General features: G+C 37.1%; 1 protein-coding gene across 3 annotated transcripts in view; it reads left to right on the top strand.

Annotated features, from left to right (window-relative positions):
- The window catches only part of KDM1A (lysine demethylase 1A), a 96,560-nt gene that overhangs the window by 52,405 nt on the left and 24,444 nt on the right, over window positions 1–19,711 (top strand). For 2 of the 3 annotated variants that reach the window (XM_004465439.5, XM_004465437.5), the window contains 7 exons: window positions 1,937–2,018; window positions 5,445–5,539; window positions 14,393–14,535; window positions 14,885–14,975; window positions 16,557–16,691; window positions 17,578–17,651; window positions 18,488–18,599. In XM_004465439.5, coding sequence (XP_004465496.1) covers window positions 1,937–2,018; window positions 5,445–5,539; window positions 14,393–14,535; window positions 14,885–14,975; window positions 16,557–16,691; window positions 17,578–17,651; window positions 18,488–18,599 — 732 coding nt within the window. The remainder of the gene's footprint in view (window positions 1–1,936; window positions 2,019–5,444; window positions 5,540–14,392; window positions 14,536–14,884; window positions 14,976–16,556; window positions 16,692–17,577; window positions 17,652–18,487; window positions 18,600–19,711) is intronic. The other variant, XM_023590827.3, reaches the window with a different exon arrangement.

Below are 19,711 nucleotides of genomic sequence, written 5' to 3'. Positions count from 1 at the left end.
TTATTTTCATGGTGGTACAGAGTAAACTGTATTCCTTTGTTTCATAATCAAGGGAAAGTAGCAACAGCCATCTTTTAGGGCCTGATGAAGCTAGCCAGTATCATCAGGCTCCCTTATCATCAGTTCAGGAGAGACACATGGGAACTAAAGGAGGAAAGGGATGATGGCACACAGTGGGGTGGGGGTGGTATATCACATTAGGATGTTACTATTCAAATTATTTTTGTAAATAATTTTTGAAATTTTAATTATCTTTCAGTAGATTAAAGGCCTTCCTGGACTCTCATTATTTTTTAAAAAACTATTCTCTGGTATGACCTTAACAATCTAAAATTTTGTGAAAACTTTCAAGCTGATCTAAATTCTGCACAAAATGTTATATGCAGAACAATCCAAATTGCCTTATAAAAAAAAATTTTTATTTATCCCCCCCCAATGCACCTTGCTTTCTTTCTGCTCTCTGTGTCCATTCGCTGTGTGTTTTTTTGTATTTGCTTATCTCCCTTTGTTGTGTCATCTTGCTACACCAGCTCTCCACAGGTACAGGCCGTTCCTCTGCACAGGTGTGGGCCGGCTTGCCTTCTTAAGGAGGCCCTGGGACACAAACCCAGGGCCTTCCATATGGTAGATGGGAGCCCAATGGATTGAGCCAATTGCTTTTTATAAAGTGTTTCCAGGGAAAAAGTTAAGGGTAATTTTTTTAAATGTTCTTTGCAAGTAGAATATGATGAAATTGAAAATATTACTATTATTAATTCAGAAAACATTTGGGTACCTTCCATGTACCATGTGCTGAGAGTACATTAAGGAATAATGAGGTCATCAGAGTCCCTACTCATATGGAGTTTATAATCTAGTGTACAGATTTTTGTTTTGTTTGTGGGTTGTTTTAAGTGTTTACAGAGTGCTCTCATATTACCGATGATTAAATTGCCATTGCAGCTCAGTAAGGTGGTTTCCCCGTATTTGAAAATCCCTAGTCAGTAGGGATAAACCTGGGCCTATTGAGGAATGGAAAGTATTATCAACAGTTTATATCAAGTAAACAATCTGCCCTTAGGCATAGGGCTGCCCTAGAGAGCCATTTGTCAGAGAAAGCATCTATCAAATCATTTACCGTTGACTTGGGGGATAAGGGGACGAGAGTCAGAAGGTGGTAGTAGAAATATGACATTTAGCATTGAAATCTGCAAATGATTTTTATGTGGCCCTTGCCCATCCTGTACAATAGGTATTAGAGAGTCAGCTAGATAGAGAGGGTACAGTACCTGTGACTACATATGTCTTCTAGCTGTCATATCCTTTCCTATTGTATCATTTAATTTTATAGTTCTTAAATGCTAGTGGTTATGTACCTTTCCCCCAAATAATCAAGTTCAACTTCATTTGCTCTTTTTGCCAGTAGTACTATTTATTGCATTCCATATAAAATCTAAATTACACCTTTCTTTTTGAATTATAAAGGACAGCCACCTGGGATGATAATCATGCCAGGTTATGATGGTTAAAATAGAATTAATGGGAAACGGACTTGGCCCAGTGGTTAGGGCGTCCGTCTACCACATGGGAGGTCCGCGGTTCAAACCCCGGGCCTCCTTGACCTGTGTGGAGCTGGCCCATGCGCGGTGCTGATGCTCGCAAGGAGTGCCCTGCCACACGGTGTCCCCCACGAAGGGGAGCCCCACGTGCAAGGAGTACACCGGTAAGGAGAGCCGCCCAACAGGAAAGAAAGAGCAGCCTGCCCAGGAATGGCCCCGCCCACACTTCCCGAGCAGCTGAGGAGGACAGAAGCGGACAAAGAAACAAGACACAGCAAATAGACACAGAGAACAGACAACTGGGGGGGGGGGGGGCGGGGTGGGAATTAAATAAATAAATAAATCTTTAAAAAAAAAATAGAATTAATGATTTTGACCATTTAATTTCTAAAAAACAGGATCGTGTGGGTGGGCGAGTTGCTACATTTCGAAAAGGAAACTATGTAGCTGATCTTGGAGCCATGGTAGTAACAGGTCTTGGTAAGTAGTTTTTCCTTTTATGCTGCAAAGCATGGTCTGAGACTCCAGACGATTGTTTAAACTTATATTTTATTTAAAGCCATAGATGCAGTTTCAAAATATTATTAGTTTATGATACTTTTCATATTGTTAGTGAGAGGTAAATTGCCAGATATTCTTCCTCAAAGAATATACCAATTGCTTTTGACCTAGCAGTTCCAGTTCTAGGGAATTTTCCTAAGAAAATAGACAAGTGGGGTAGTGTTGCATTTTGAGTTTTTAATTTTAATTTTTAGTTTGAGTATTTTTAATGTGGCATTTTCTTTTAACTTAACAAATCATTTTTTTGATACATATTAATAAACATGCAGTTCATCCAAAGTGTACAGTCAGTGGTATTTGCTATAATCACAGAGTTGTGCATTCATCGCTTCAGTCATTATTAGAGCATTTTCGTTATTCAATAATAATAAAAAACAGACAAGTGAATGAACAAGAAAATTCGTCACCTCTCAAATCTCTCTGTGCTTCCTCCTATACATGGCTGCTGTTTCTGGCTGTTCTATCCAAAGTGTATCATCATTGGCTTTTAGCATAATCACGATGTTGTATATTCATTATCTCAAAAATTTTAGAACAGTTTCGTTTCTCCAAAAAGAAAGACTCTGTACTGCTTAGCCTTCCTTCCTTAGACCTACGTAATCACTAATCTCCTTTCAACTTTATAAATTGATTTATATTTACATTTTATATAAATGGAATCATATAATATGTAGTACTCTGTGTTTGGTCTCCTTCACTTAGTATAATATTTTCTTGTTATTTATTTTTGGTCTGGTATTAACATTTTGTACTATTCACTTATATTTGTTCAGCTTCAAAGAGAAATGGTCTTATATATACAACCTACCCATATTCATAGTTCACATAATGTGTTTATATTTCACAAAATATATTTAGTTCATACTAGGGCAGTCATATAGTATTTGTCCTTTTGTGTCTGGCTTGCTTCACTCAGCATAATGTCCTCCAGGTTCATCCATTTTGTCATATGTTTCACAACTTCCTTTCTTCTTACCACTGCATAATATTCCATCATATGTATACGCCACAAAAAGACACATGTGCAGAAAGAACCAGGGCAGCCCCTAACTGCCTGGGGCTAGTTCTAAACTCTGGATGAATATGCCCTGAAGGAGAACACTTTGACAGGTCAATGTGCAAAGACTGGAGAAAGTGTCTTCTTTTTTCGCCTGGTTTGTGTGTATGTTTGTGTGTGTGTGGGGGGTGCAGTAGCACATTAAAATATAAAAATATCCAGGTTTCAACAAAAGATTACAAAACATATGAAGAAAGTGAAGGCCCAGGCAAAGGAGAAGATAAAAGTATTAGAAACCTTCAATGAAGAGGACTAGACCTGGGACATTCCAGATAAAGATGTTAATAAAATGATCCTGATTATTCCCAAAGATCTAAAGGAAGCCAGGAAAATAATAAGATGAACACAAAATATCAATAGAAAGATGGAAATTATGAAAAGAAACTAAACAGAACTGGAGACTACAGTTCACAAATTAAAAATTCATTATAGGGGTTCAACAGCAGTTTGGAGCTGGCAGAAGAATCAGAGAACTTGAAGATAAAACTGAAATCATTTGGTTTGAGGAGTAGAAGGGAGAAAGAATGTAGAAAATTGAACAGAGGCTGAGGAACTTGTGGGACACCATTAATAGGCATTTATTTTCTAATACACGCATTGTGGAAGTCCCAGAAGGAAAAGAAAGAAAGGGACAGGGAGAATGTTCAGAGTTATAGTGCTAAAATCTTCCCAAATTTAATGAAAGACTTGAATGTACACATCCAAGATGCTCAAGGAACTCCAAACAGGTTAAAGCCAAATAGACCCATTCTACACCATGTTATGATCAAACTGTTGAAAAGTGCTGAAAGCAAAAAATTGCCTACCAAGAACTCCATATTCAGTGAAGTTCTCTTTTCAAAATTGAGGAAGAGATTATGACATTCCAAGATAAACAAAAGCTGAGAGAGTTCATCACCATTAGATGGCCCAACAAGAGATGGTAAAGAGAATGCTTAGGTTGAAAGGAAAGGACAGTAGACATTAGATGAAAACTGCATGAAGAAATAAGGATTTCCAGTGAGGGTAACCACAGGGGTAAATATAAATGCCAGTACTATTGTATTTTGGGTTTGTCACTCCACTCTACATCTACAGGATCTAAAAGGCAAATGCATAAAGTTCCATGATGAATCAGTGGTTTTGGACTCATGATGTATAAACATGTAATTTGTGACAAAAACTACATAAAGATGAGGGGATGGGGGCTATAGGAACATAGTTTATGTATGCTATTGAAGTTAAGTGAAGGTAAATGAAAGAGTTATTATAGACTTAGGATGTTAAATTTAAGCTTCATGATTACTACAAAGAAAGTACCTGCAGAGAATAGACAGTGTCATAGAAACAGTAATCAGAGTACAACTTGTTAGGGACAGGGAGATGGGGATTTATGCAAAATGGGTGTAGGATTTCCATTTGGGAAGACGGGAAAGTTTTGATTAAGGAAAGTGGTGAGGTGCTGCCGTATGGTAAATGTCATTAATCCCACTAAATGGTATGCTTGGGATTGGTTGAGATAGGAAAGTTTATGTTCTATATGTGTTCCTACAATAAAAGAAAAAGAGCAACAAAGAGATAATGGCTGTTAAAGGTGATACATGATCCTAGGAGAGAAGGCTGAAAAGAACATCAGTGGGACAGATGAAAAGAAAAAAGTAAGACTGACTGTAAGCTTTGTAAGTTTTTTGAACTTCATAACTGTACTTGATACATAAGAAAGGTACATGACAATATTAAGGGTTTGAGGAGCATGATGTGTGCAATCTATGTGTTCAGAAAATGGATTGATAAATGGACATAGAGATACCAAATAGATGGATAGATTGAGATAGATAGGTAGAATGATGTGGCAAATGTGGCAAAATGTTAAAATTGGTGGATCTGGGTATCTGAGGGGATAAGGGTATGTTGGAGTTCTCTGGGTTAGATTTATGTTATTTTTGTAGCTGTCCTATAAGTTTGAAAGTATTTTTTAAACGTTTTTTAAAAATTATGATACAATGAAAAAATAGATTACAAAGCAATATATGCCTTATATGATCCTTTTGTGTATGTCTAATTTTATGCACATGAAGCCTTGAAGGATCTATAAAAAAAGGTTACCTTGTGGGATTATAGTTGAGTTTTTGCTTTCTTTATGTATATCTTACATATTTATTTTTACTTTGAGCTATTTTTAAATTGAGATATAATTCACATACTATAAACTTTGAATCTTTTAAATTTTAAGTAAAAATATTTTTATTTTGAGGTTTTGATCTTCTTTTCATAGGTATGTTGAATTTAATTGTTTGAGTTTTTTTTAGGAGGGAATCCAATGGCTGTGGTCAGCAAACAAGTAAATATGGAACTGGCCAAGATCAAGCAAAAATGCCCGCTTTATGAAGCCAATGGACAAGCTGTAAGTCAAGAACAAACAGAATTTTTCAACATTTCTTTGGTTCACTTGAAAACAATTTTGGAGAAATGCGTGCATGAATATATACATATCTAACTATGATGGAGGATAAAAATGATGTGACGTTCTGGTTGTTCCTTAACCTTGAGCTATAAATACAAAGGGATTATTGTATATGTGCAAATTCACGTGCATATTTAGGTGTTTATCCTTAGATGTTGAACGAAAATCACATAAACAGTTAATGTTTGGCTGTGGCCACCTATTCCAAGAGACTGTGGAATTGAAACTGACTCTTCATTTCTTTGTATTGTGCCTTCCATTGTGTGCTTTAAGCTGTGTGTGCTCTTTATGACTTCATTTTTGTGTTAATAGGCTTAAGTTTTTGATGGGCTAATAGCCAAATGGTAGTACATACCAACGTGATTATGTAAGTTACCTCAAATTATCTTTGAACCAGCAGCATAGAAGCTTCCTACATTTAGACAATAGCATGACATTATTTAATATGAGGATTTGAGAGTAGTTTAACAAGTATAAGATAGACATAGATTATTGTAAATAAGTCCTAATTTTTAGGACAGAAGCAGGCAATTAGTAATGCTTTACATTTGGGTAGGTGAAATTCAGGTTTGTACTCAGCAGAAGTTTTACCACCTCCCCTATTAGGAATGAGGGAGTCCACACTTCTTGGGATATAAGCACATTATTGATAGCTCTATATTTTGAAGAAGGGAAGATTTGCTGTGTAAATGTCATTTTGACTATTGTTACTAAAAGCAGTAAGATTCCAACTCATGAATTTTATGAAATATAGGTCCCAATGCACATCCTCACTTAGCCGTATCTACCTTTAGGCTTTATAGGGTAATTTCAGGGAAGGAAAGTCTTTCTGGGAATTCTTTGGTTCCCATCCCCAGCATCTTGGATCCTAATTTCCTTCCAAGAGCCATGGGGGGAAGGATTCTGGGCAAAATAAACAGAACAGAATCAGAGAAATAAAGGATGTAGTAGAAGTTAACAATTCAATAAATTTCTGTTCTTCTGCAAAATAAAAATAAAAGATATATAGATGAATAAATAAGACAGTTCCTCCCATGTAAGATCGCACAGTGTAGTGGGACTTGTACACAAATAACTTTTTTTTCCCTAACTTTTTTTCTGGAAATTTTCAAACACAAAAGTAGAAAAGAATACTGTAATGAGTCTCCATTTTTCCAGTCTTGCTTAATCCTTTTCCCTTTATTTTATTTTATTTTATTTTTGATCTGGAATATACAGCAAATCACAAACATTATGTTACCCATAAATATTTAAATAGAAGAGTAACAGATAATTCTAATTTGGAGCAATTTGCCAAGGGTTATATAGAAGTACAAATTGCTATGAAAGAGCCAGGAGAGTGAGAGAGTCTGGGAGTGGGGAGACACAATGGTGAGGGAGATTTGGAGGGAAGGAGAGCATTTGTGAAAGGTGGTTCATAACTTGTGGTTGTGGCAAGGAAAGGCACAGGAAAGTTTAAGTCAAAGCAGAGATCTCTAAAAGAAGGATGGGACTGTATCAATGAGGGTAGGATGATATGATAGCTAAAGTTTCAGATGAGGTGGTAATGTGGAAGATGTTTCTTTTTAGGCCGATTTGTGGGCTGGATCATAGAGATTTAAGACCAGGGGAAGTGACATTATCAGACTAATAGGTGTTTTAGGTAGATAGGCACAGGCAATGTAGAGAATTAAAAAGGGGAGACAAAGCCTCCAAAGTGGGTATTATAGTAATTCACAAGAAGTAAGGCAGTACAAACTAAAGACTCACTAATCATTGAGGCACCATCTTTTTTATTTTGGGGGAAGGTACCAGAGATTGAACCCCCGGAACCTTCTACGTGTGAAGCAGGTGCTTCACTGCTGAGCTACACCCACTCTGCAAAGCACCATCTTTTTCTTTAGACTTTTCTAAAGAAATAAAGAGAAATTGGCTGCTTCCTTAGTATTAAATGAGGTTTAATGCTTTTTTCTTTAATATTTGTTTTTAAATAGTTTGCCAGTAATATCTGTAGGGGTAGACTTTCTCAGTGAAGGAAGTACATTGATTTAACGTTCTTGTGCAAGCTTCTCCAGGACGGACCCTTTTGAGTAAACCTGCAGTAAACAATTTGATAAGCTGGTGTGTTTGGTTTTCAGCATTTTGAATGCAGGGATATTTTTCTAAGAGATTTTGGTGGTACTCATAAATCCGGTTTTTCTAAGTTGGTATGCTTGTATTTGGTACAGTAGCCAAGTGGAAAGGAGGTTTCAATTTGGGAAAGAATTCTTTGCAGTTTTGAGTTCTCTTTGCATTAAATCTGTTAATCAAACTTAAGAAGGCATGTTAATATTTCCCTGAATCAAGTAGTCTAACTCAGAGTAGGAATGGGCAGGTGTTGATCGATATATGAGCCTTTGGTTTATAGGACAGGCACTAAATGCTTAAAGCCCCATTAATTTATATTTGTAATTACAAACATGTTTCATGACTTTAGAAATCTAGGTAGTAAGTAGTTTGGTTTCATTCCTCCGCTTTGCAGGGGAAGAAACTAAAGCTCATGAGGTCAGTATAGTTGAGAGCTATGACCCCATTGTATGGTATTCCAGCTCAGATTCTTGTACTTTTTCTGCTTTACCTCACTTATATGTCCGGAGGCGGGGTTGTAGTGATGATATGTCCAGAGGTGGGGTTGTGGCGAGTATGCGCAGTTATTTCTGATTGTGTGACTACGTTACCTGAGTCGTCTTATCAAAGAACTTTCTTTAGTAGTTACCCTAAGGAGCCAACAAGGCCCACCATTGATTTTTCATTAGTAAACTGTCAAATGAAATGGGGTTGTATTCCTCCATTTTTTGTGGAAAACCTCAGTGGTAAAGATGGTACAGTTATTATTAGCACCACTTACAAGTAAATTGTAGGGAGTGGATGTGGTTCAAGCAGTTGAGTACCTGCCTCCCCACATGAGAGGTCCCAGGTGTGGTTCCTGGTGCCTCCTAAAGAAAACAAGGGAGCCAACAGAGGGCAGCTATGTAGCTCAGTGGTTGAGCACTGGCCTCCTGTATATGAGTTCCTGGATTCAATCCCCAGTCCCAGTATCTCAAAAAAAAAAAGTTAATTGTACCATCTTATACAATGCTGGCAAATTATTCAGAGAGATATTATCTTAAGACTATTTCACTATACCCACCCAGCCATTTTGCTGATAGTAGGAAAAAGTTATTTAGCAAATGGTTTTTATTTTTCTGTGTTATTGTCTTGATCACCATCCCAAGGATTTCTGAGTTTACCTTTTTTTTTTCCTTTCTGGTCTAACATTGGCAGCTAGAATGTTGAGCTTCTATGTTTTGTATTTGACAGAGGAGAAATTTGTTTTGTGGCTCCAGAGGACTAGAACAAGGACTTCGCTATTGGGTTCTAAATAGGATATCCTTATAAATAGAAGTTTCTTCCATTTTTCACTCTTATCCTTTAAGCCTTAAAAAAAAAAAATCAGTTAATGAAACAGCTGTCCTCAGATTGCGCATTGATAAAGTTATACACTGAACTATGCTGTAATCAGCTTTGACTAAACATGGAGAAGGTTGAGAAAAAGGGTATTTCATATTTCAGGAACATTTTAGGAATAACTAATGAGGGAACTATAGAAACATAGATTGGGGGAGGAGATGAGGGAAATTATTCTGAATGTCTCCTATATCTTTTGTATACCACCTAGTAACTCAGTGATTTTATAATCAATTTTTCTTAAAAGACAAAAAGGTATCTTCATCAAATTCCTGCGTTGTAGCATTTTGCCTTTCAAGGTCTTTGGTCTCCTTTGGACTTTGAGTGTGTGATGTTACCAGGTGAGATCCAAAGGTTTAGTAACTACTACTGTGAGAAATTGAGATCATGATTTTTTTTTAGCAAAGGCTCAGCTGTTAAAGGAAGAAAGGTAACACATGGTAGGTTGTGGGTGCTAGGTCTCTAACAAAGACCATTTGTTAAGTATAGGTATTCTCAGGAAGTGTCATAACTTTGCAGGTTTTCATGTATTCAAATAGAATGGTGCTTAGGTTATTCTGACTTCATGGGCTTGTTGGCCTTTTTGGTTTAATCTTCCTTTGAAGAAACATCTGTATTTTTAATGCAGTCTTTCTCTTTTAAAATCATGACTCCTCCCTGCTTTTTCATAAATGTCAAAATCTCATGCCTTCCTTTAATGTTCCTGAAATTGTGAAATAGTTTTTTCTTCTCAAATATACAGTTACAATACTGACTTTGCTTTTCCAAACTATATTAATTTATTCATTTAACAAATATCTACTGAACACACTATTTGCCAAAAACTGAGAGTGAACTACATAGACATGTTGTGTTGTGTGCTTTCTGCATTGCTTTAAGGAAATCAATTATTTGCATCCCGTAAAAGTGTCCTTATGAGGTATTCAGAGGTGGGTGGGAGCAACTGTTTCCATTTATAGAATCACATTGACTTTTATACTTGTATTTCATTGGCTTTCTGGAAATCTGAATTATAGACTCTTCAGATGGAAACCTTACTCCAGGCTTTCTTTACCAAAGGAACTAATCTTTTTTGTCAGCTTCTCTGAAGACCTGAAAATAATCTGTTTTACCATAATTCTAAAAGTGCTCAATGGCATGGGAATGAGGGAGATAGAGATTGAACCTGGCCACTTTTGGCCAGATATGGCCACTAAAGTTTTTTTCAATGTGTTATTCTCCCTGAGAATTTCTCTTACCTAGTTAAATATAAGAACTATGCCTAGGACATTGCTGAACTTTATTCCATTTTGCAAGAGAACTTAATGGAGACTGGAAGTGAGCTAGACAACTTTGGATGGTAGAATGCAACCTGAGGTAGAACTAAGCAGAGCTGTCCTCTCTCTGAGATTATTTCTTATAACATCAGGGACCTTGTCCAGAAGGCTGCTTGGCTCTCCCTAAATTTGTTCTGCATAGGGTAGGCACACAGGTTATCTCTTTCCCCACCATGTTCCTAGGATGTTACATAGTCTGAGAGCAAAATGGTCAGGATCGAACCCATTTAGAATAGTGAGACTCATCAAATTCTATTAGCCTTGAAAGAAGCATTAATATGGAACCTCTTGTGAGAGAAATAAATGACCTTGAAAAGTCATAATCAAAATCTGTTTACAAAAAAAAAATTAAAAAAATAAACAAACAAAAATGTCTAAAGCAGTATCCTTTTTGTTTGAGCCATTGATAGAAGGCTGTATTATCTGTCCTTAACCCAAAAACTGCTTCTCAGCTGTATCGTTATATAGCAGTCCACCTGTCTTCTAACACAGTGCTTAGTACTTTGTAAGTCATTTGCCATGTTCCTTTCTCAGGATGTAATTTAAGTATCTGGAATGGTCAGGTAAAATTGAGATTATTGTGACAGCTGTTTAGATATTGACCATTTCAATTCCTTTATGCCATTCTTACATAGTTATTTGTAGAATTAATAGAATCCAAGGAGTTTCACCAATGGGAAAGAAATGACCTGAAACCCAGGTATTTAGGAAGTGCTTAGGGTATTCATTTGCTGAAGTTCTTTCCACTGTCTGGGTATGTCAAATAGAACATTTTTTTTATTAGCTTAATTTTAGAAAGATAAATTTTGGTCTCCTCCTGGTCAGTTTTGGTTTTCTAATGGAACAAGTATATTATTGGTTATTTTCCAAATAGCCTCTAATTTCAAAGTGAAATTTGAAAGTTAATGTGAAAAAATCTAGGTCTCAACTATCCCAGGTCACATAACATTCTCTAATTGCTTACCTAGGCAGTTAATGATTGGGGCCTGATTGCTGTTTCCCATAATCTTAAAACACTTAGCCTGGCGTTAGAGTGGCATACAGGAGATGCAGTCCTGTCATTCTGTTGTCAGTCAAATGTGGCAATTATCTTTTGGTTTGGTTTTTGTTTGTTTGAATTTTTTGTTGTCATTGTTCAATGTTTTCCCTTTCCTTTTTTATTTAGTTTCGCTTTATTCCTCAATGCTTTCTGACTCCTTCCCCTTTCCCCACTTTTTTTTTTTAACTGCCTCTCTTTTGGCCATTTCTTTACCTTGACTTTCCCGTTTTGGTCTCTGTATAGTCTGTTCCTTATTTCTCTGGTGGTTGCAGCTTCTGAGCCTGATAGAATGCTTCTGTCATGCTGTGTGTTTAAAGCCTTGATTTTACTGCTGTCGTACAAAACTAAACTTGACATGGCTGTTGGGCTGTTATTTACAGTTTATTTCTCTCTCTGCTGCACTGGTTAAAAGGACACTGTCAAGGTATTTTTTCATAATTTTTCAAATCATTTTCCTCACTGTTTATAATAACCCATTAAAAGCTTGAAACCTAAATCTTTCCCTTCCAAAGATCCTCTCCATCATACATTCACACTGGTTTGTTGTTGTAGAGTTGCACCTATATGTTGGGCTGGTGCCATTTGAGTTTTTGTCATTGAAAGCGCATGTAAAATGTCAGTTTTTTGGTGGTGGGTGGGTATGGGTGGACTGAAGGGGAAAGTAATGAATCAAGTGGGCTGTTCAGCAAACAGAGGGAGGAAACAAAAGGTCAAATTTGGTCCCTCTAACCTTGACAGTGTCCCTTTAAATATTTCTCTACCACACACCCTGGACCCCAATTACTGAGCCTGAGTGCTGCATTCTTTTTCAGTGTGAACTTTCCTATGTGACTCACCCTAGCTGCAAAGATTAAAGCTTGTCTGCAGCAAGTCATCCAGCTGACACTGAAAGAGCTTTAATCTGTACCATTTGTACACTTGTGGATTGGCACATTCTGCCCTATTGTAGAGGCATATGTGAGCTAGTCCCTCTTGCTGCAATAGCATCCTCTTGCCAGGCATTTTAGAAGCCACACAAATAAATATCACCTTTTTGTATTCCAGGAAAAGCAGTGATGCACATTACATCTGTGATCAATTACTTAACCACTTTCTCTTTGGAAACTAGTTAATTTGAGCTCTCATAACTAGGCAAATATGTTGAAAATGTGATCGTTTCCTCTTCAAAAGGAGCACCAAATTTAGAGCTTTTAGAACCATCCTGTGTGGCATCATTGCAGGAATTGCACTAGAAATAGCAAGTAAAATTGAGCAAGATATCAACATTGCTTTGAACTGCTCTGTATGTGAGCATCATATCAGTGAGGAAAAGTAACACGTGAGAAAATAAATGAAATTTTTGACATGAGTGTCTTATCCAACAGCTCTGATAGCTGTGTCATCAGAACAAGTAGGAATGTCATCACCAAGAGCTCTTTTCTTTCACCATGGGAGTTGATTGTGTAGGTCAGGTGTGTTTGAGCTACCAAGTCCTAGGTACCACTCTGGTGTGTGTGTGTATATATAGCTCCAAGTATCCGAAGCCCTATTCTCTGCCTCATTTCTCAACATAAGCAAGAGTATTCTTAAGGATTTATGTTTTCTTTAGGCTAAGGGTGACTCTAATTCATAGTTGTCCTGCTTTCTTGCCTGTATGATCTTTTTAAATTTAATACTTTAAATGTGTTTGTGATTGAATCAGTTGTGGTATCTGTCATATTTTCAATGACAAAGGAGAGTTGCAGTTCTTTTCTCTTTCTTTCAGTATAGATAGTACCTTTCACCAACTTCTTTCTGCTCCATGATAGCTCATCTGGTAAAGCTACTTATGTTCCTTATTAGTGAAAAGGCAGAGGCCAGTTCTTTGAAACAGGCTGTTTAATTGGGAAGGGCAAAAATGAGGATTTTCGAAAGAAATGTAGAGTCTTACTATAATGTTTTTGTCTACACAGTTACCTCTGATTGAAAAAGATCGCTCCTCAATTTTAGTGATTACTAGAACTTTAATGTTTTATTTTTCTTGTTACCAAATTAAGATTGAATGTGAAGTGAAATTCTGTATTTTGAGTCTCTTTTCCCAGTCAATGTCCAGCTTATTATGGCATGTGAATTTTGGCAAAAAGGATGCTTGCCTTAAACATGCGTTTTCATTCTCTTGCTTTCATCGTGAATTCAGCAATAGAATTGAAGATCCACTTAACTTTGAGGCTGAATTAAGCAGTAGTAGAGAGATATGTGTCAGCACGGCTTGGAAGCATGGTCTTGCAGCTTGATGAACGGCTTTGCAATATGTTCCCTTCATCCATACCAGTGAGGAGTCAGACTTTCTGGCACCTCAGTTACTCATAGTTTAAGAGCTATTCAACACAAGACATTTCAGCTCTGAACTCATTGGTGCCACAAAACATTATCCTGCAAAAGAATAAAGGTGCTAGTGTGTTCTTATTAATAGCTGTGAATTTCACTTCTCTCTCCCCCACTCCCACCTGAAATTCTATCATCTTTGAGGGGAAGCAGATACCTTGGGCTTCTTATTTTCCCATCCTGCCCATATTCTGGAAGGTTATCAGGTGTGTTGACATTGTTTCTGTTTTTTGGGACTTTTCTAGTGTGTTGTTTGCATGTCAGCCCAGATCAACTCCGTGCATGTCAGCTCCAGTGCACCTTCAGCTCCATGTATCTTCAGTCAGTTAGCCCCAATGTGACTTTTATGGCTTTTAAATATAGGAGGAGTCCCAACTCTGAGGACAAGCTGGGAGAATAGGAAAAAATAAGGGCAAAAACATTTCATATCTCATTTAAATGGAATTGACCACTTCATAGAAAAGAGTGTGAATCATTGTCCTCAAAGGTTTCCCCTTTGATATACTTTCGGTGGTTTTTATTTTTTATTTTTTTGTTTTTGGCCTTTTTAAACTGTAGAGCATTTGTGTTTTCATGAATTGTTACTTTTAGTCTTATAAGGACCAACTCTGCTATACTTCGGATTTTCAGGTTCCTAAAGAGAAAGATGAAATGGTAGAGCAAGAGTTTAACCGGTTGCTAGAAGCTACATCTTATCTTAGTCATCAGCTAGACTTCAATGTCCTCAATAATAAACCTGTGTCCCTTGGCCAGGCATTGGAGGTTGTCATTCAGTAAGTAATTTGATACTGCTTATTGTAGAATGAATTCCATGTAGAGATTTGTTATGTTTTTCAGCCAGTCTGATTTGAGCTAGTTTTCACTTAATTTTCATGTGCAATGGTTCAAGCCAAAAGTAAAAACATTTAAAATAATTGCATGATCTTAAGACCCCTTTCTGTCCTAAAATTCATTTTATATATTCAACATAGCCTAGAAAATAATTTGTCACCAGTTAACTTTCTTGTTCTGAAGTGTTGGAAGTTTCAATGGGCCTTAATGCCCTTGAGTGTTTTTGATTGGCACTTGTTTTGCTCTGCAAAGCTGGCCATGTGGCCGAGGCGTACATATTGTTTTTCTTAGGTTACAAGAAAAGCACGTCAAAGATGAGCAGATTGAACATTGGAAGAAGATAGTAAAAACTCAGGAGGAATTGAAAGAACTTCTTAATAAGGTAAGATTCAATATTATCTTTGTAGCTGAAGCTACAATGGGGGATTTTAAAAAGCCTTTAATTTAGAAATTTTAAAAGCATTTCTATTGTTTTCTCTCCCCAGAAAGTAATGACTAGTGGAAGTTTCTTTTTTATCTGTCAGTTTTTCTGCATGGCATTATTGATAACTTGTTGCCAGGGGAGATATATCTTTCTTCTGTGTCAGGTTCCCTTTGGCTGTTTTAAAGCTGGCCCAGAGCCCTTTGCTGAATTCTAGGATTAGAGAGAAATTAGCTGTACTGTGGTCAAGTTCCCACTTATGAAGATAGCTGGTTAGCAGCCATTCATTGACATAATTATTTCCCTTGAGGTGCCCAGTATCCACCACCTCTATTTCCCAGGGGTAAGTCTCTTGAGGGTGCTTCTCTGTCACCACCTTGCAGAGCCCTGGGCTCCAGACTGTGAAAACCCAACTATTTGTTTCACCTCATCCTGCCATCTGCAAACAAAGCATGAAGTGAGGCAACCAACCCCCGCGGGGGGCATTATAATGCAAACTCTCTGGGAACTCTTATGAACTGAGCTTGTTGCTTCATTATCTCATGTGCCTCATTTCCTCATCCTGTCATGGAGAGGCCTCCTGCACAGCTTTTTCATGGATTGTGGTAAGGATTAAATCAGAAGAGTGACTGGAACTACCAACTGACAGAATATCTCGGGTCCATAAATTAAAACTTTAGCCATCACCTTAGTGTCATTTGTTAGTACCATCAGTAACCTAGGAAAAAAAAACACACAAAAACATTGGGAATGCTTCCAGCGATCTTTGTGTGATGATTTGACCTATTACATTTTTTTTTTGACCTATTACGTATTTAAAGACAAATCATAATGATCTGTTTCACAAAGTGAGTTATATTTAAATTGGTGGCAATTTGTTTTTCCTAGAATTGAAAGTTACTTTATTTATTTTTTTTAAAGATTTATTTATTTATTTAATTTCCCCCCCTCCCCCGGTTGTCTGTTTTCTGTGTCTTTTTGCTGCGTCTTGTTTCTTTGTCCGCTTCTGTTGTCGTCAGCGGCACGGGAAGTGTGGGCGGCGCCATTCCTGGGCAGGCTGCTCTTTCTTTTCACGCTGGGCGGCTTTCCTCACGGGCGCACTCCTTGCGCGTGGGGCTCCCCCACGCGGGGGACACCCTTGCGTGGCACGGCACTCCTTGCGCGCATCAGCGCTGCGCATGGCCAGCTCCACACGGGTCAAGGAGGCCCGGGGCTTGAACCGCGGACCTCCCATATGGTAGAAAGTTACTTTAATACTTCTTTTTCATTAGACATACGTCACTCTCTGTTTGTTTTGAAAGACAGAGCCAGTTGTACTTATCCAGTGTAGATGTGCTATTTCTATGTTAGGCCATATAGGATATTTTCCTGTTTCCAAAATGGCAAGATTACAGAAGCATTTTAGAATTCCAAGAACTTAGCTTTGTAGCTTGGTTTGATACGATAGCATTTTGGGGGAGGACCTAAAACTAAGGGCACACATGAGTTGGAGATGAATTAAATTGACATCCAGAATGATAAATTTGTATTTTTTCCTTCTAGATGGTAAATTTAAAAGAGAAAATTAAAGAACTCCACCAGCAGTACAAGGAGGCATCTGAAGTGAAACCTCCCAGAGATATCACTGCTGAATTCTTAGTGAAAAGCAAACACAGGGATCTGACTGCCCTGTGCAAGGTGTAGTAAACATATTTGACTGGTTTTAATAAGAATCCTAAGAAGTGGCATAGATCTGGGAAACTGAAAAAAAAAAGAGAGCCACTAACCATTCATACATTCATACTTGCCTGTAGTGAGAAGAAGAGTGTTTGGTACATAAGGAGCCATGGGGACTTCTTAATGGTTTAGATTGGTTTGAGATCTGCTTTTCCTGCAGATTTCCTACCCTGTCTTCACATTTTGTGACAACTTCCCTTTAGTTTACTTAAATCTCAGTTCAGGGCTCTGTCATGAAGTTAATCCCTGACAGTTTTGAATAATGATAATGATCATGGACTTTATCTTATTTGGAGTCAATCTGGTTTTCTTATGTTAGCTATGTGACCTTGGACTACTTAATTACCTCATCTATAACATGGTGTTAATAGTAACTAATTTGCAGGGTAATTGTGACTCTTAAGTAAAATTGTATATCTAAAGTGCTTATCCCTGGGGAGCAGATGTAGCTCAGTAGTTACGGGCCTGCTTCCCATGTACGAGGTCCTGGATTCAATCCCCGGGACCTCCTAAAAAATAGTAGTAAAGTGATATCCCAGTTCTAGGGTCATGGTAAATATTCAGGAAATGGTAGTTGATACTATTTTTCATCCTTACTTTGTAGCACACTGTGTTCCTTCCTTCGTTTTCCCCTACTGCAACCCTCCCCACACCATCTTATTCTAGGCTCACAATTGTAATACGTTTCCTCTAAGAAAAATCCCTGAGCTCTCATCCCAACTTAAATCAAGCCACACTTCCTAGACATGATCTGAACAGGAAATATGACCTAGACCTTATACCTCATGGTATAATTAGGTGGATATCTGACCCATCACAATAAATGAAATTCACTTAATTTTATCAGGAATATGATGAATTAGCTGAAACACAAGGAAAACTAGAAGAAAAACTTCAAGAGTTAGAAGCCAATCCACCAAGGTAAGGAAACAAATACATGGCAGGATAGCTTTTACTATTCTTTCTGTGTTAGACTTAGAAGGGAAATTATAAAGCACAGTGGGCTTATGCTTTATGCTTAATGAATGAATTTTATTTATGTGTAGTGAATGGATTTTAGCTTATTTAATGGATGGGAACATCTGTGATCATAGTATCTGTGAAAATATGACTACTTGTCAGATTTCTTAAGTCCCCCACCCTTATATTTGAATGGGTAACAGTGTCCTAAATTACTAGTGAGTTGTTTTTGAAAAGATAGCCTTTCCCTAGAAGATCTGATATTTTAATAAAGATGAAGTAGATAAAAATTGTCTTCTTTGACTGGAGTAGAGAATAGTGTTGCTTTGAATTTCTCAAATTCTGGAGAGTAGGAAAGTATTGCACTTCATTTCCATTGTATTTTTGACAGTGAATACTTAACATACTGATCCCAAGTTCCATGTTGCACAAGCCCTCTGCAGAGATCTACGTTGTTCTATAGTCAAGGATGCCTACCATTCCTCACTTTAAAATAAAAACAAAACTCTCACAACCGATTGATAAACTTTTATAATGCAGCATGACTTAAGTTTTAGTATTGTGAAGAAGTCTTTTATTTTAGACAAATGAGCTTTGTAATTTGTAGTGAGCTTGGCACTGCTCTACATACAGGGGTTAGCAAGGCAGATAAGGCCCTACTTTTTGACGTACAGCCTTCAGATTAGGCACATTCCAAGGCTGAGAGTCAAGCCATTTATAGAAATAATTCACATCAGTTCATTCAGAACAGTAAAAATCTGTCTTTTAATAACCCTGTGCCCATTGTTATTTTGCAGTGACGTGTATCTCTCGTCAAGAGACAGGCAAATACTTGATTGGCATTTTGCAAATCTTGAATTCGCTAATGCCACACCTCTCTCTACCCTCTCCCTTAAACACTGGGATCAGGTAAAAAGTCTTTAATCATTTTTTTTTTAATAAAATTTTATTGAAGTGTGTCATTTATACATGAACATACATAAACAATAAGTATATTTTAAAAGTTGTGAATTTACAAAACAAATATGTATATCATCATACAGGGCTCCCATATGTCACCCCACCACCAACACCTTGCATTGTTTGAAACCTCAAATTATGAAAGAGTATTGTCAAAATATTACTACGGTTCAATAACTATAGTCCATATCTTACATTTGATGTATTTTTCCCCTAGCCCACACAATTATTAGCACCCTGTGTTACTATTATATATTTGTAGTAGTTCCTGAGAGAACGATCTCATATATTTGTTAATCACAGTCCATTTTCCACCATGGCTTCCCTGTGTTATACATTGCCATGCTTTGTACCATCTATTCGAAGTGTACACTCAGTGGCTCTCATTTTCATCAGAATTGTGCTGTCATCACCTCAGTCCATTTTTAAATGTTTTCTTTACTTCAAAAGGAAAAATCTCATACTCACGTATACCCTGCCATTGTTCCTTAGAATTGATATAATATGTTCTTTGCCATTGCTGCAAAAATATTACAGTATTACTGTTAACTATTGCCCATAAGTTACATTAGTTGTAATTTTCGATGTATCACCATATTCTTAACACTTTGTAAAAGAGACATTCTTATATTTATACTATTAACCACAATCCTCATCTGCCACCAAAATCACTATGTTATACATTCACTGGATTATTCTCTGGCTTCCTTTCAGTTGACACTTACATCCGTAGACTACCCCTTTCAGCCACAATCATATTTATAAATCAGCAGTATTAGTTATATTCAGTATAATGTGTTACCATCAACTATTCATTTCCACATTTTTCCAATAAACCTTATTAAAATTCTACATACATTAAACATCAGCTTCCATTCTCAACCCACATTCTATCTCCTGATAAACCTATATGTAGAGTTTATTTCTATGACTTATCATATTTAGTTCATATTTATGAGAGCATACAATATATGTCCTTTTGTGTCTGGCTTACTTCACCCAACATATTATCCTCAAGGTTCATCCATGTTGTCATATGCATTCCTATTTCATTTCTTCTT

The sequence above is a fragment of the Dasypus novemcinctus genome, chromosome 9, assembly GCF_030445035.2.
Source record: "Dasypus novemcinctus isolate mDasNov1 chromosome 9, mDasNov1.1.hap2, whole genome shotgun sequence".
Taxonomy (NCBI): domain Eukaryota; kingdom Metazoa; phylum Chordata; class Mammalia; order Cingulata; family Dasypodidae; genus Dasypus; species Dasypus novemcinctus.
The sequence above is the reverse complement of the archived record's forward strand: the minus strand, read 5'-3'. Positions and strand labels throughout refer to the sequence as shown.